At 28.0% G+C, this 14512-nt stretch overlaps 1 protein-coding gene across 1 annotated transcript in view; it reads right to left on the bottom strand.

Annotated features, from left to right (window-relative positions):
* Window positions 1-14512, bottom strand: part of LOC107169787 (uncharacterized) — a 97644-nt gene that overhangs the window by 9130 nt on the left and 74002 nt on the right. Inside the window, exon 4 of the mRNA XM_089228587.1 lies at window positions 11702-11835. Coding sequence (XP_089084713.1) covers window positions 11702-11835 — 134 coding nt within the window. The remainder of the gene's footprint in view (window positions 1-11701; window positions 11836-14512) is intronic.

Below are 14512 nucleotides of genomic sequence, written 5' to 3' on the forward strand. Positions count from 1 at the left end.
AATACAAAAAAATGAATATTTTTACATGACATAGAGTCGATTGTCGATTAGATGTATATATATTATATTGTATTAAGCCAGTGAGACCGGTTCACAGTTAAGATCAATTATAAGACGTATTAATAATATTTAATTATAATTCTAGACTTGACACACATTCGTTTACAATCATTATTTTTATCATTATTAATCTCGTCGAATATGCACATTCATATTGTGCCCAAGTTTGTAATAAATTTTAATTGGACAGTATAACCTTTTCAACTTTACACGGCCATTTATGGTGAAAAATTCAATGATATATTATTATAAGTGTCGTAATAAACACGAGGGGTAGAGCTGGGAAGAGGCTAAGGGTACAAAAACAGAACAGCAGGTATAGGTATACGCGTTGCCTTGGATTTTCTGCGGTCCTGACCATGTTACATAATAATAATAGTGAGTATAAATTATAAATGACAGTTTAGGTATAATGTCCTAGATATTTACCTCGTAAATTTGAAATTTCAAGTGATTTTGTTTCCAGTGGCCTCAATTTAAAAACTAACTAATAAAATTGTAACGCATTATAATATTAAATTATTATTGTAAATTATAAAATGTGATTTTAGCATTTTTTTTTTTTAATTACAAATGACGCAATAAATACGTTGTTGAAAGACTACAATAAAATGTTACATTAAAGTTAAATGAATTACATACAGGTAATCTTGTATAATTTAGACCCTCCCCAGAGCAACAGAAATGTTAACTTAATGTGTAAATACACTTTAAAGTTAAATTTATCAGAAACTCTTAAAAAATAATTGTCTAATACCAAGCACACCAGATCGATAATAAATATAAACGGTATTGTGCAGACATGTGTAATGAATTTTTAAGGCTGAGAATTCAGTTTTCTTCATTAACAAAATTTTTTATTTATTCACATTAATATTCATAATATAATTCAAATAATTGTACATACATGCATATACATATTATATAAGAATATAATGAGAAAGATACGATAACTTAAAATAATTTCTTTAAATTACTTTGTGGATTTAGAAAATATTAAATCACAATTAATATTTTCCACAAGATATACTCATAAACATATACCTTATATATTAATTACACACAGCTATATAGGTATATGATTTAATAATAATGATATACATACGCTGGTGATGTTAAACGGTGTTGTTGCAAACAAAAATATGGATGAATATCGTATTTGACAAGAGATATTATGACAATGGTAATAACAATATAATATATAAATCGTGTGATGGAGGCGACTGCGACAGTGAAAAATATAGATATAGTTTTAATAAAATGACGACATGAGTACGATCGCGGTGACAAATTCACGTAGATATATGCGGCGCGGGTAATATAAGGAATACGAGATTAATTACGGCGGCAAACTGCAGCGTGGCGGAAAAACGCACTTCGACACGTGTCTAGTCGGTCGACTGTTTCTAGCCGTTCATTAGCCGGCCAAAGGACAATTGGAAACCGAGAGCTGCAGTAGTCAGGTAGGTACATACGCTACCAAAACGTGTTGGGACTTGAGAATGTAATTTTTAAGCGGATACGATGGTCCTTTGACTGATGTCCGATGGAGTGCGTCCGCGGTAGATGTGTAAGGGCGCACTACTTAGTTTCCCTTGTTTTTTTTACCGATATTATATATCAATCCGGACGAAAAGCGATATTAAAATGGATAATACCTTTTATTCATAGTTTTGGTCAGTTAACGCATATTAATTTATGACAATCAATTAATCGACTACTCTCCAAAACGCATTGCCAGTACGCGCGCTGTATCGTTAAATTTTAGCGTAAAATAATCGTAGTGCTGTATTGACGGTAGTGTTGTGTTCATTACACATGTTATTAAAGCGTTACTCGGAAGTACTTAGCATTTAATATATTATATTAAATGGTTTAAAATATAATAATTTAAACACAATAAACGAAAAATGTAACAAAAACTGTTTTTGTATACTGGAAAATATTTCTATAATTTAGAGAACTTTAGCTTCAAAATACATCTTGTTGGTATTAATTTAATAGAAACTTTAAGACTGTTCCATTTAAAATTATTTATATTTTACTTTTTGTTGAATACACTGTAGGTAAAATAATAATATGTTTATACTAAATTTAAAATTCTGTTTAAAACCACATAACGGCTTTTACCTACCCACACAATGTTAAAATGTGATCAAATAATTTCTAATAATATATAGTATAATAATAATTAAAATGTAACGTTTTAATAAACACTATGGCTGCTATCTCGAGTGGTTTACAGCGGACAAACCCCCATTTTTCTCTCGGTATTTTAACTCAATTGTATTAGCAACTCTAAACACAATTAAGACTTTGTATAATCGCCTAATGTTGAACGTGCGGTGCAGCTCAATGTCGGGTGAAATGCGAATGAAACTTTGTACAACCAAATGCATTGGGTTAGCGCACTTAAAGTTTATATACGCAACAACTGCACATTCTCCTGGTAATTTCCCGCAGCACGACCAGTTGAACAAAATAAATTAATTCGTTCCACATTATTCAATATAATATATTATAATATACCTTATGTCGCAATTATTATATCATACATAATATGTTATAAGAATAATAATAATAATTAAAAAAAAGGTTTATGATATGTTTTTGTATTTTACTGGACATCAACATCTTGATCAAATGTTTTAATGACACATTGAGTGCCAAGTGAGATTTCCGGGAAACAACAGTCGAAAAATATTGTTTTGTCCAATTTATTATAAAATTATACAATTACTATTTTAATTTTCGCAACTAATCGCAATTTTAATATAAACAAAAATATTATATTATTATTCATTTTATATTTTTGCTATCCGAATTTCCTTTTTTCCAGTTGATTTTGAAAAAATGTTCTTTCCATAAGAACTTTCAATAAAGAAATAGAAAACTTAAAAAAAAATAAAAAATGCAATTATTGGTAGAGGCGTTCTCGAGTTATAATATGACCAAGAAAAATAAAGATTCATTTGTTGAAGTATTAAAGTGAAATAGCTACATTTAAATGTATGAAAATGAACATCAATAAAATATTTTGAGAGTCACGGGCGGCATCGCTCTTTGGGCATTTCGCGATGTCTGGAGAGAGAGGCCGCCGCCCCCAAACCGGGCATGGCAGAAACCTACGGGTGCCCATTCAAAATTCTGCCAAAAAAAAACCCACGTGTTAAAAACCTACAGCATCTTCCCTTACAGTTCCCCAGGCTAATGACCTCAGTTGTCGAAGCCTTAACCCTAATAAAAAAAAAATAAAAAAAATGTTTTTAATATTTTTCTTAAAATATTGAATAATCAAAAAATAAAATAGAAATATATATTGAGGATGTAACTCCCACCCCCTTTCCTGTATACCCCATGAATGAACATGTCTTCCGGCACGAAATTTCAGGCGGCCCCCTTTTCGGCCAGTGTCACTTTTTGGCCAAAACTTACCGTTTACTTTTCGGCTACTGTTCCTTTTCAGCCAGCACAGTTTTCTTTAAAATTTACAATTTTAACAACTGAACAAATTATTACATTTGTTAAATAAAAATTAATTTTTGTGCATATTTAATTATTATTATATTTTTATTTGACTGATGTATTATATTATAACATTTTATTCAATTTATTTATTTTATTATTTTTCACAAAGTATTAGATGCTTATTTAATTATTATTATATTTTTATTCGACAGATGTATTATATTATAACATTTTATTTTATTATTTTTTCACAAAGTATTATGTAATATTTTTTTTAAAAAAATCACATTTTTTGATACAATCATAACTCATAAGTTGTCAAAATTGTAAATTTTAAAGAAAACTGTGCTGGCCGAAAAGTAAACGTTAAGTTTTGGCCGAAAAGAGTAGGGTAAGTGTTGGCCGAAAAGTGACACTGGCCGAAAACGGAAGGGTGCATTTTGGCCGAAAACGGTGACGCCCGAAATTTCGATATAAAACATAATATTGTTACTATTATTTTTTTTTTTTTTTTTTTTTTATTAGGAAAGAGCCCTCGGCAGCATAGGCCATTGGGCTTACTATTATTATTATTATTATTATTATTACTAATAATAAAGCGACAGCATTTGCGATACAGATGCGCATCACTGGTACATAATAATGTATAATCGTTCGTAATATATTAATATTTTCGTACTATAGGGCTACAAAAAAGTATATGTGTAGTCAAATGGAAATAAAATTGGACAAAACAAAATAATACTGAACCAAATTGAAAGCTATATACGTATAATTAATTATCAATATGTGACTTTTAACTTTTTGTTTTCCTAGCAAGCATAAATCAAATATTATTATTTACCTCTGCACGTACACATAGAACACCGAGATCCGTTATTGTATTTGATACAAAAAAAAAAAATTAAAATACTTCTCACAATATCACTCGGAACTGGGGGAAGTCAGTTTATTTTTGATTTCATACGTGATTTAAATAAATGAGAATTTAAACAATATAATATTATACGCAGAACATACGAGTATTTCGCAAAATGAATCGCACAAACTTGTGGATTGAAAATTAAATTCAATCATTTTATTTTAACAATAATCCATTAATCAAAATATACGAACAATAAATTAATTAATTTTTACTTGTGAATACTATTAAAGCACCATAATAATATATAAACGGAAATTAAAGAAACGCTAGGAGGTATACGTGCATAAATAATAAATAAAAATATAAAAATATATTATTATTAGAGTGATGTTCAATATGTTTAATTTTCAAGTAAATTATAATTTATATTTCATTAGTCGTTTTTAATTTAACTAACAAAATATTATATTCTTATACCTACTTAAGGGTAACGCAAATCTGGTAAATGTGAGTATTAATGAGTATTATTAATCATAACAACGATTCAGGAAATATGAATAAAGAAGAAAAATTCCTTGAGAATTTGAATAGCATTATGAATAATAAATATTGGTTGATGTGGTAACATACGGTTTATAACAAAATCGTGTAAAATTAGAAGAAATGTGTAAAAAAAAACATCTAAAGATGATGATAAATCTTAGAATACCTTACCAAATCAGTACCAGAAATACTAAGCAATACCCTCAATCCATAGAAAATATCATCCAATGCATTACAGGCACCAAACAAAAATATAATTAACACTTAGATTCAATAACTATACAATTATTATGTAATTAATTATTTCGTTTTAACCCCAATGGCCTATATTGCTGAGCAGTGGCGTACCCAGGATTTTGGAATGGGGGGGGCTAAATCTATATCGGTATTCGGTACCATAATAAACACAACGTTTATGCTTTGCTTATACTAGGTCATTGTTACTAAAGATAATACGTTGTATTCAATACCGTTTTTTAGAAATATCATGGTTTGTACTTTGTCTTTTTTAATATAAAATGTATTCCAAAACATGGCCAATGGGAGGGGCTGAAGCCCCCTAAGCCCCCCCCCTGGGTACGCCACTGTTGCTGAGGGTATATGTACAATTAAAAAAAAAAAATCTTAGATTTATATTCTAGTTAAAATAGTTTTTAAAATCACGATTTTATTTAAAATATTTTAAAATATTCCTTATGTTATTTTCAACTTATGTTGTAACATGATATGCAAACGTTACTGTAAATAAATAAATAATACATAACTACAGTAATAACAATAACACATGGCATTTCTTTTGAAAATATAAATATGAGGTGTAAGTTGTTGAAGGACGATATTTAAAAGCTTAAAAAAAACACGGTCAATACAGCCGGTATATTTATACCTATAATATGGTTACGTATAATATTTTTGTAAATTCCAGGAAAATCACACGCACTGAATATTATATTGTGCAATAACGGAAGTATCACATTATCAATAGTTAAAAATAATAATTTATCCATTTGACATCATCACATTTTACCGTAGATTTTTCGGGATGTATTTCCTAGGCGTAAACAGCGTGACAGGCATTATGAAGTTAATTATATTATTATATTACAGTGAAAACTACAAATACTGGACACTCTCCGTCGCTAAAATGTTGTTTAATATTCGGAGGTGCCCGATATTCAGAAAAATAGGTTAGGTTAGATTGTAAAAAGTTTATAGTTGGTTCCCAAGAAAACGTCCGATATTTGAATGTGACCGTTGGGGGACATTCGCTTCCCTGTTATTATACGTATGTATCTATTTCTGAAGTAGTATAATATCAATACTTACCTACATAAAAGCAAAATATGCCTTAGACTTTGAATGTTTGTCGTGGTCCTGAACCCATAAGCCACATATGAATTATAACGATGAGAAATTAAAGTTAACACGTCGTACGTTTCAAACGTAGATTACATCAGAGATATATGGTAATAAAACAAATAAAGTAAATTTCATCAAAATACACATTATACAAAATTGGAAAATTCCTATGAGCTACGTAGCAAATATAGTATTACTGTTTATCTTTTACCAACGTCATAAAATATTCAACATTACGTACACTAATCTAACGTCTTCGAAATTGTGGCGTGGTGCATAGATTTTTCGGGAAAACTATTCTTATTTAAATTTAAGGTATGTTAGTTAGTAGATGATATCGAATATATATGAATATGATCAATTAACGCAAATATAATATGGGCTTTAGTTATTATTGTATTATTATAACATAATTATATTATCATTATTTATATTATATAACAGTAAAATTGAATTTATTCATCCCTACAAAATAATTTGTCCCATATACCCTACACCGGAGTAACATCTATACATATACATATAACTGTTTTTAAAAAACACGAATCGTCGATCTGATAGACTGTAGTGGTTCTCAAACTATGGTACGTGGAATGCCGTGTGATACAGGAAATTAATAAATTTATATGTTAACTATTCTCTGTAAAGGATCAAATATTAGTTTTGTTTTTTAGGTAATAGGTACATATATTTGTAAATGTACCGAAATTATTATCATTAAAAATGAATTGCGAAATTTGCATTACCTAATTCTATTTTCACTCGAAAATATAATCTACTATAATGAAAAAATAAGTGGTACGCCAAAAGAAGGCTTCCGAATCTCTGTGCGTCGGAGTCATTATGGTGTTCACGTATGAAATAATAATAATATAATCTCGTCTGAGCATGACCTGGGTGAGTATTTATTTTTAATAATAATATGCGCATATATGAGTATGTAAATATTTTACCAGGTATGTCGGTTTCAAACATATACACCGACCGAACTAATTTCCATATTATCGTCGATAAAGGTACTTTTTATAACTTATGATAAAGGTATACGATGTAATGGGTTAGGTTGGCATATTATATTACCACTCGTCCGGTTCAGTTTATACCTAGCGTGTGTTTGTGTGTGTGTGTGTGTGTGTGTGTGTGTGTGTGTGTGTGTGTGTGTGTGTGTGTGCACGCGCGCTGGCGAGTGTGCTTATGGGCGTGTGTAGATGTGGGGATGTGAGTGTGCGTGCCAAAAGACATAGCTCAGCGTTTGATACTTGTTCGAAATTTCTCTTACACGTCTAAAACACGAAATAGTAAATTTGTCTGTACACATTCGGTTTTACTCTATACGAGAACACTTTAGTATTTCAATAAATGCAGTAGAGTTCAAGTGCCCTTTAGACGCCACTATTCACTATATAATGCGCTAGATCTATATGTGTATAGTATATTCATTTATACGAACGTCTATTTTAAACTATTATGGGAAATAAATGTTTAACCACCACGGTTAGATTACGTATATGTATATAGGTAAGTAGTGTTTACCCATTAACAGCTGGAGAATGGTGAAGTGCTATAAACTATAATACATAAATCATTATTGTGTTGTTGGGTGTTATAATTTTAATTTTAATGCGACACAAACGTTTCAGTTAAATTCTCTCGATATTAAGCGAATTCGGATAAGTAACAAGCGATAAAACAAGCGATTATATTATATTAACGCTATAATAAAAATGTGCTTAATTCGGCGATTAATACCGTCTTATACAATTATTATAACATCGTGACAAACAGAATCAAATAACGCTCTCTGTATTTTAGTTTTTTTTTTTTTTTCTTTTAGTATTATTTAGTTGCATTTCCGCAGATTAGATTAAATTATCAGCACTATATAATTGCAAGCATTGCTCTTCTACGAATCGCCAACTCTAATTCGTAATCTCATAATTCCTAGAGGATATTTAATTCATTATGACATATTCATTATCCCACTTTCGAAAGTTTAAACTCACTCAAATTTAATTCCTCTGCGTTGCCTGACTTAATAATTGTTAACCGCCGCTACGGTAATATGATTTTAAAAGTTTAATTGACGAATCATTATTTGTCCCTTACATTTGAATAAATTAATTATAAATAATTTGAAGAATTACCAATTAATATAATAAATTATTTATAACTAAATATTACATAATATAATATCCACAATATCATAGTATTATAGTTTAATAAAACATTATATCCCAATCATATTATTCTTCAGATACTTTAAATTGTGGTCATAGTATGAACATTCTATTGTAAATTACTTTTTATACGATTTGATGTAGATATAATATTTATTTATAACTGATTATTATAGATGGATTTTTTTAATTACTTAGAAATAAAATTAAAAAATAAATCGAAAATTAGGTGGAGACAAATTGTATTTGAATTATAATTGAATATTATGTCATACACAACAATATTTTAATCAATAATAATTATAATAATTATCATCAAACCTTGACACACGTACACGTGTTCCCAACTTACAGTACCAATTCCCATAGTTAAAAATCTGTAAAGTACAACTACCCAATGGTCTATGTTGCCACGAATTAATTAATAAAATAAAAATATAATGATTATACAACTTTTTATAATTAATTTCATCGATTTTGATACCTACGTAAACATAATTTTAACATCGTATATAAATATACGAATACAAAAAATAAATGAAGGTAAATAATAATATTGAGTGTGAATGTTATGACACAACAATAATATTATTATGTACTCATCAGTAGAATATTGTAAAAGATACCTAATATATTATTTTTCTTGAACTTTTAAGTAGATCAAAAAATGATCATTATTGTTATTAAATTGTACTTCCAAAATGAAATTATATTGCGGTTAAATAAATTTTGCTGTAGGTATGTTCTGTTAGACTCTTGTGAGTAATAACTTATGTCTTTAAGCTTAAAACTTTAAAGTATCGTTTTTGAAAAACAATCATAATTAATTACTATCTGCCAGTAACATGAGGTCGATAATAATAATATATATAATAGGTATTTGATGGTAAAATATGTTTACTCTACGACGAAACAATATCAGGAATAGTTTTTTGTAAATATGTAGGTATACGATTTTCGGTGAAACAATTATTATCCTCGCTAATTAGTTACATATAAGTGTAATATTCTTTGAGTAAAAATGAAATAATTTTTATTTTCGAGGTGCTTATTTGTTTAATGTATAACTTACATACTTAGTGTAATCAATTATGTAAGTTGTTCTGATTTATTACTAATAAATTATTAGTGTTTCGAAATGTTGTATAACCTAAAAAAATTATTACAAAATTCTCCATCATTTTAATTTATAATGGATCCTCTATAAAGTAGTTGCAACACTGAAAGTTATAACTCATGATCGTGATATACTTGTGTTAAATATTTAAGTGAAGTTTCAAGTACTGTGACCAGTACATGACTTGATCTGTGCACCCCATGAATAGGCATATATACTCTTGTCATAATATGAGCTACATCAGAATATCTTTTTTATTTTTACTCGACAGTTTAATATAGATATATTTATAGGGCGTTATATAATATTTTACATTATACAAGAATACAATAGATGTGTATCACTTTATAGCTTATATATTATATAGTTGGTATGAACATGCAGCTGATTGAAAAAAGAAATTATAATATATGGATTCAGACATAATATAATATAATATAATGTATACTATAGGTAGTATGAAATCATCTAATTTAACGTAATATTATGTCTATTCACTGATGACGAATTCAATTTAAACACTCGTTTTATTAATATTATAGAGTCTCTTGGGTTCTTCATTAAATTATATTAATAATATCGTCCTGCGCAATGTTCTCACCTAGCAGTGTATATCAACCTAACCGTCGTACGGTTACACAATGTAGCATAATATGTTAGTTAGATGTGTATTCATAAAAAACACTATGATTAACCGATGATTATTTACGTTAATAATGACTGCATTATCCATATAATTTTCAATTCAAAAACTCAAATAAATATAACATACAAGCAACAAATATAATACTATACAAGTCAATATAATAGAATAAAAATTATTTATTATATATTGCTCAATATAGTTGAGCTGATAAAAGCTAAAAAAAATGTATGCTATTCAATTTTATTTTGTATATTTAGCATATTTTTGTATGATCATGTATTTGTTAATAGTTAAAATATTTAAAGTTATTGTTAACATATAGTAGTTTAATGTAAATAGTTACATAATTTGAAAATATTAAAAATAATATTAAAATAGATGCATTTAAAAAAAGAGTTTAAAATTATGTTTAATCTGTTAATTTATTCATATAAAAATATAATAATATTAATGACTGTAAAAATCACATAAATAAACAAATTTATTTATTAAAACAAGTTAGAAATGAAATTAGGATATTTTAATTTATTTTAATGTTTTGGTAAAAAAGTTAAAAAATATATTTTTATATTTAACTATTTCCAAAAAAACTAAAGATAGCCATTTTGAAAAGCTTATTTTTCTGAAAATATTGACGTTTCAAAATTGTATTTTCATTAATTTGCTGATTTTTAATATTTTTTTTAGTTTCGAGAAAAATTGCAAATTATTTAACACCATGTTATTAAACATGTGATACTTTCCGTGTTCCTAATAGTAATACATTTATAATCATATTTTATTTCTTCAAAACTATAAAAAAATATCAAAATCCAGAAAATTAATGGAAATAAAATTTTGAAACGTCAATATTTTCAGGAAAATAAACTCTACAAAATGGCTATCCTTAATTTTTTTGGAAATAATTAATTAAAAAATTATATTTTTTAAATTTTTTACAAAAATATTAAAACAAATTTTAAAATGAAATAATTGTAGTTTTAAACTACGTGAATCTTATTATAAAACCATAATTTTGATATCTCCATTATTTCGTGAGATATCGCAATAGGTAAATCCTCGCGGGACACCATGTATATTTTGATCATTTTTAGCAGCATAGCTGCTTACATATTCAAGCGCTTTTTAGTACATGCATTTATGCACAAGTCCTGATGATTAAATTTTTAATTATGCACCATGATTGATTCACCTAATTTCCCTAATTAGTTTTATCCTGGTAAAACTGAATCTTTCGTTTTAACATTCTCAAGAGAATCTTTTGGGTCTTTCCTACATTCAACATTACCGTGAGCAATGAAAATATACCTAAATATATACAAAAATATCGTTAAGGTTTCAAAAACTATTAACTAATGTAATAAATTATTTTACAGATATTTTCACCACCGGTTACCAACTATAATCACATGTATAACGATTTTTTCCCAACACCGATTTAGGTAGGTCGGGTTCGGTTTACATACCCATTTATCGTTTAAGTACCACGTGACGTTGGACGGCGGACTTGATGGCGGTGACGTGCAGTTGCCTTTCAACGTGTCTCCAATGGTGTAGTGTCGTTTCTCCAGCGACAGCACGGGTTGTCCGACAGGTGGGTCTGAAACGAGACATGTCGCACACATTAACGGCGTAATTATAGTGGCGATCGCGTTACCTACGTAGAATACGTACGTAGGTAATGATAATAGAATAATAATCATCTGTGTGGGCGCACACGAGGGAACGTATAAATTATGATTTAACAATAATATTATAATATGCCAAGTGCAGAGTTATATCTCAAAACGACCATTACAGCCAATTATAGATCACGACGACGTATTACACATAGAGTAGATATTATGTAATATTATGACGAGGGTGGTCATACTATATTTTTTGGTATGCAGATCCACCGAGAATTATATAGAATATTTATTGTTTACCTTTGGAAATAAAAATGACCTATGTAATATGCTGGTGTAATATTATTATCATACATGTCTTGGTAAATATTTGAAGAGGGTACATCTTATTGTATTTTGAAGGCATTTAAAAATATAAAATTCTTTTAAAGATTTTTTATTGATCCATGATGTTTTTCACCTTAACTAAACAATTCCCCCCTTTCTCAATAATAGGTGACTATCAACGACGAATATTATATAGTGGCTATAAAGTCTATAGATATAATTAGATATATAATATACAATAAGAGTATGCGATAAATGGCAAAAACATAAAGAGTTACACGAGCCACCCGTTAGTGACACTTAGCGAAAGATTTATTTTGTACCGTTATTTTTTTCCCCATTAAATTATGGTTTATAGCTTATAAGTGAAAATATATTACTCTTATATGGTTAGTACATAATGATTTTTTATTTGTTACTAACCATTTTAATATATAAAAAAAAAAACATAACAAAAAGAAAAATAAAATAAAATAAATAAATATTATTTAAGAAAATATAAAATATGACACGTGGTGAGTATAAAAACAAAATTACAACTAAAAAGTTATACGTCAATACTTATTTTTTTCTAATACAACACATACAGAAAGATAGCCTAACGTTTGAAAAAAGAATTTAAAATGATCATCAAAACTAAAAACCATTTCTGGTATCTTAAAATACTTATAGAATAAATTAATATTTAAACACTTAAGATCAATGTGTTTGAATAAATAATTAAATATTTCTTTATTCAATTATACAAAAAACGCCTATTTTAGTATTTTAGATACTTCAAAAAATATTTTAGCGATTTAACCACTGAAAAGTATAATAAATAGTGAACACAATAATAATATTCTATAGGCAATACAATTATTTTAAAATATGGTACGCTCAAAGGTTTCATAAACAAAGTTGAATAAAATACTCACTATCAAAATGAAATTTGGGTTGAGCGTGCTCGGTAAATCACCAGTTATATGTATTATTAAACACTATAAGTTTTGCCATGATGTAATAATTATGTAACATCTGCACAATGTATAACGCGTATTATACACATAACACCAAAATAGCATTCCGTAATCGTTATAATAATTATTGTTCACGATGTGACTAGGTTTCACCCTACACTCCGTGACATACGTTCTGAATCAACCAAGGGGTTGTAAACACCTATGCAAATAATATAATACATATTATAATAATGTTATGTAGACCACATTATTGTTGTATTCGTTGTTGTCATCGTCGTCTCTTGTAGTTTGGTCGACCCCATAGGGAGACATTTACATTAGTGGGTCGTGACATGGGTCAATCATACATATATTATAATACACATTTCATCGGCGACGGGTTAAAAAATCACTTTTTCGATCTCCATGCCCACGCGTGATTCCACGTACATTGTTTGTATAAAATAAACGAAAATTTTACATTTTCCAGATGCTCTAAAACAATATACATGTATATTGTATTGGTCAATATTATTTGTACACAATATGCACATAACATAGTATTATATCCTACTAAAACAATATGCTCGTTACAATTTCGTTTGATTAAAATCAATTGCATGATGGTAGCAAAATAATAATATTTAATCAATTTAAGTGTTGTTTTAAAATGTTATTATACAAGTAAGTACGTGGGGGCAGGAGTATCCGAAAACATAAATACAGTGCCACCATTTGTTTTAAAAATAACATATAATATTTTTTTTGTGTTTTGTCCTGTAAATTTAGAATTAACAATGAGAATTCGAAATAAACGGAATATATAATAAAATTCATAATGTACCTAATAATATGAAAACCTTCATAAATAAAATATGTAATCGAAATCATTAAATCTATTATTTTATATATTTTGCGAACTAAACTCATAAATTATTATATTCTTCGGTTGTTTCCTGGAGTATAGCCGTTTCATTAAAATATGTTGAATTTGTTTGCTATATTTACACCAAATTCTCTTGTAATTAATGGTGTAATTTGATCAAACACCTGAAGACTCTAGCCGTCTAAGTATAAAATAGTTAAACAGTTAGTAGGTATACTTACCTACATATCATTATTAATTACAAATTACATGATACCTATTATGTACCTGCCATGTGTATACAGCTTAAAACTTACACCACACTCTTGAAAATTTAACCATAAAGAATTATGTTGATAAACATGAAAACGTATAATTAATTATTTATAAGTTGTACATTATACATAGTGATTGTCATTGGAAGCTAGGGTTGAATTCTTATTTATTAGATAAGAGTTTAAAAAAAAAATTATAAAAAAAAAAAACTGTACATAAATGTGGTTTACAAAATAGTTG

Source organism: Diuraphis noxia, unplaced genomic scaffold, assembly GCF_037042655.1.
Source record: "Diuraphis noxia isolate RWA-SAM2 unplaced genomic scaffold, SU_Dnox_SAM2 contig0005, whole genome shotgun sequence".
NCBI lineage: Eukaryota > Metazoa > Arthropoda > Insecta > Hemiptera > Aphididae > Diuraphis > Diuraphis noxia.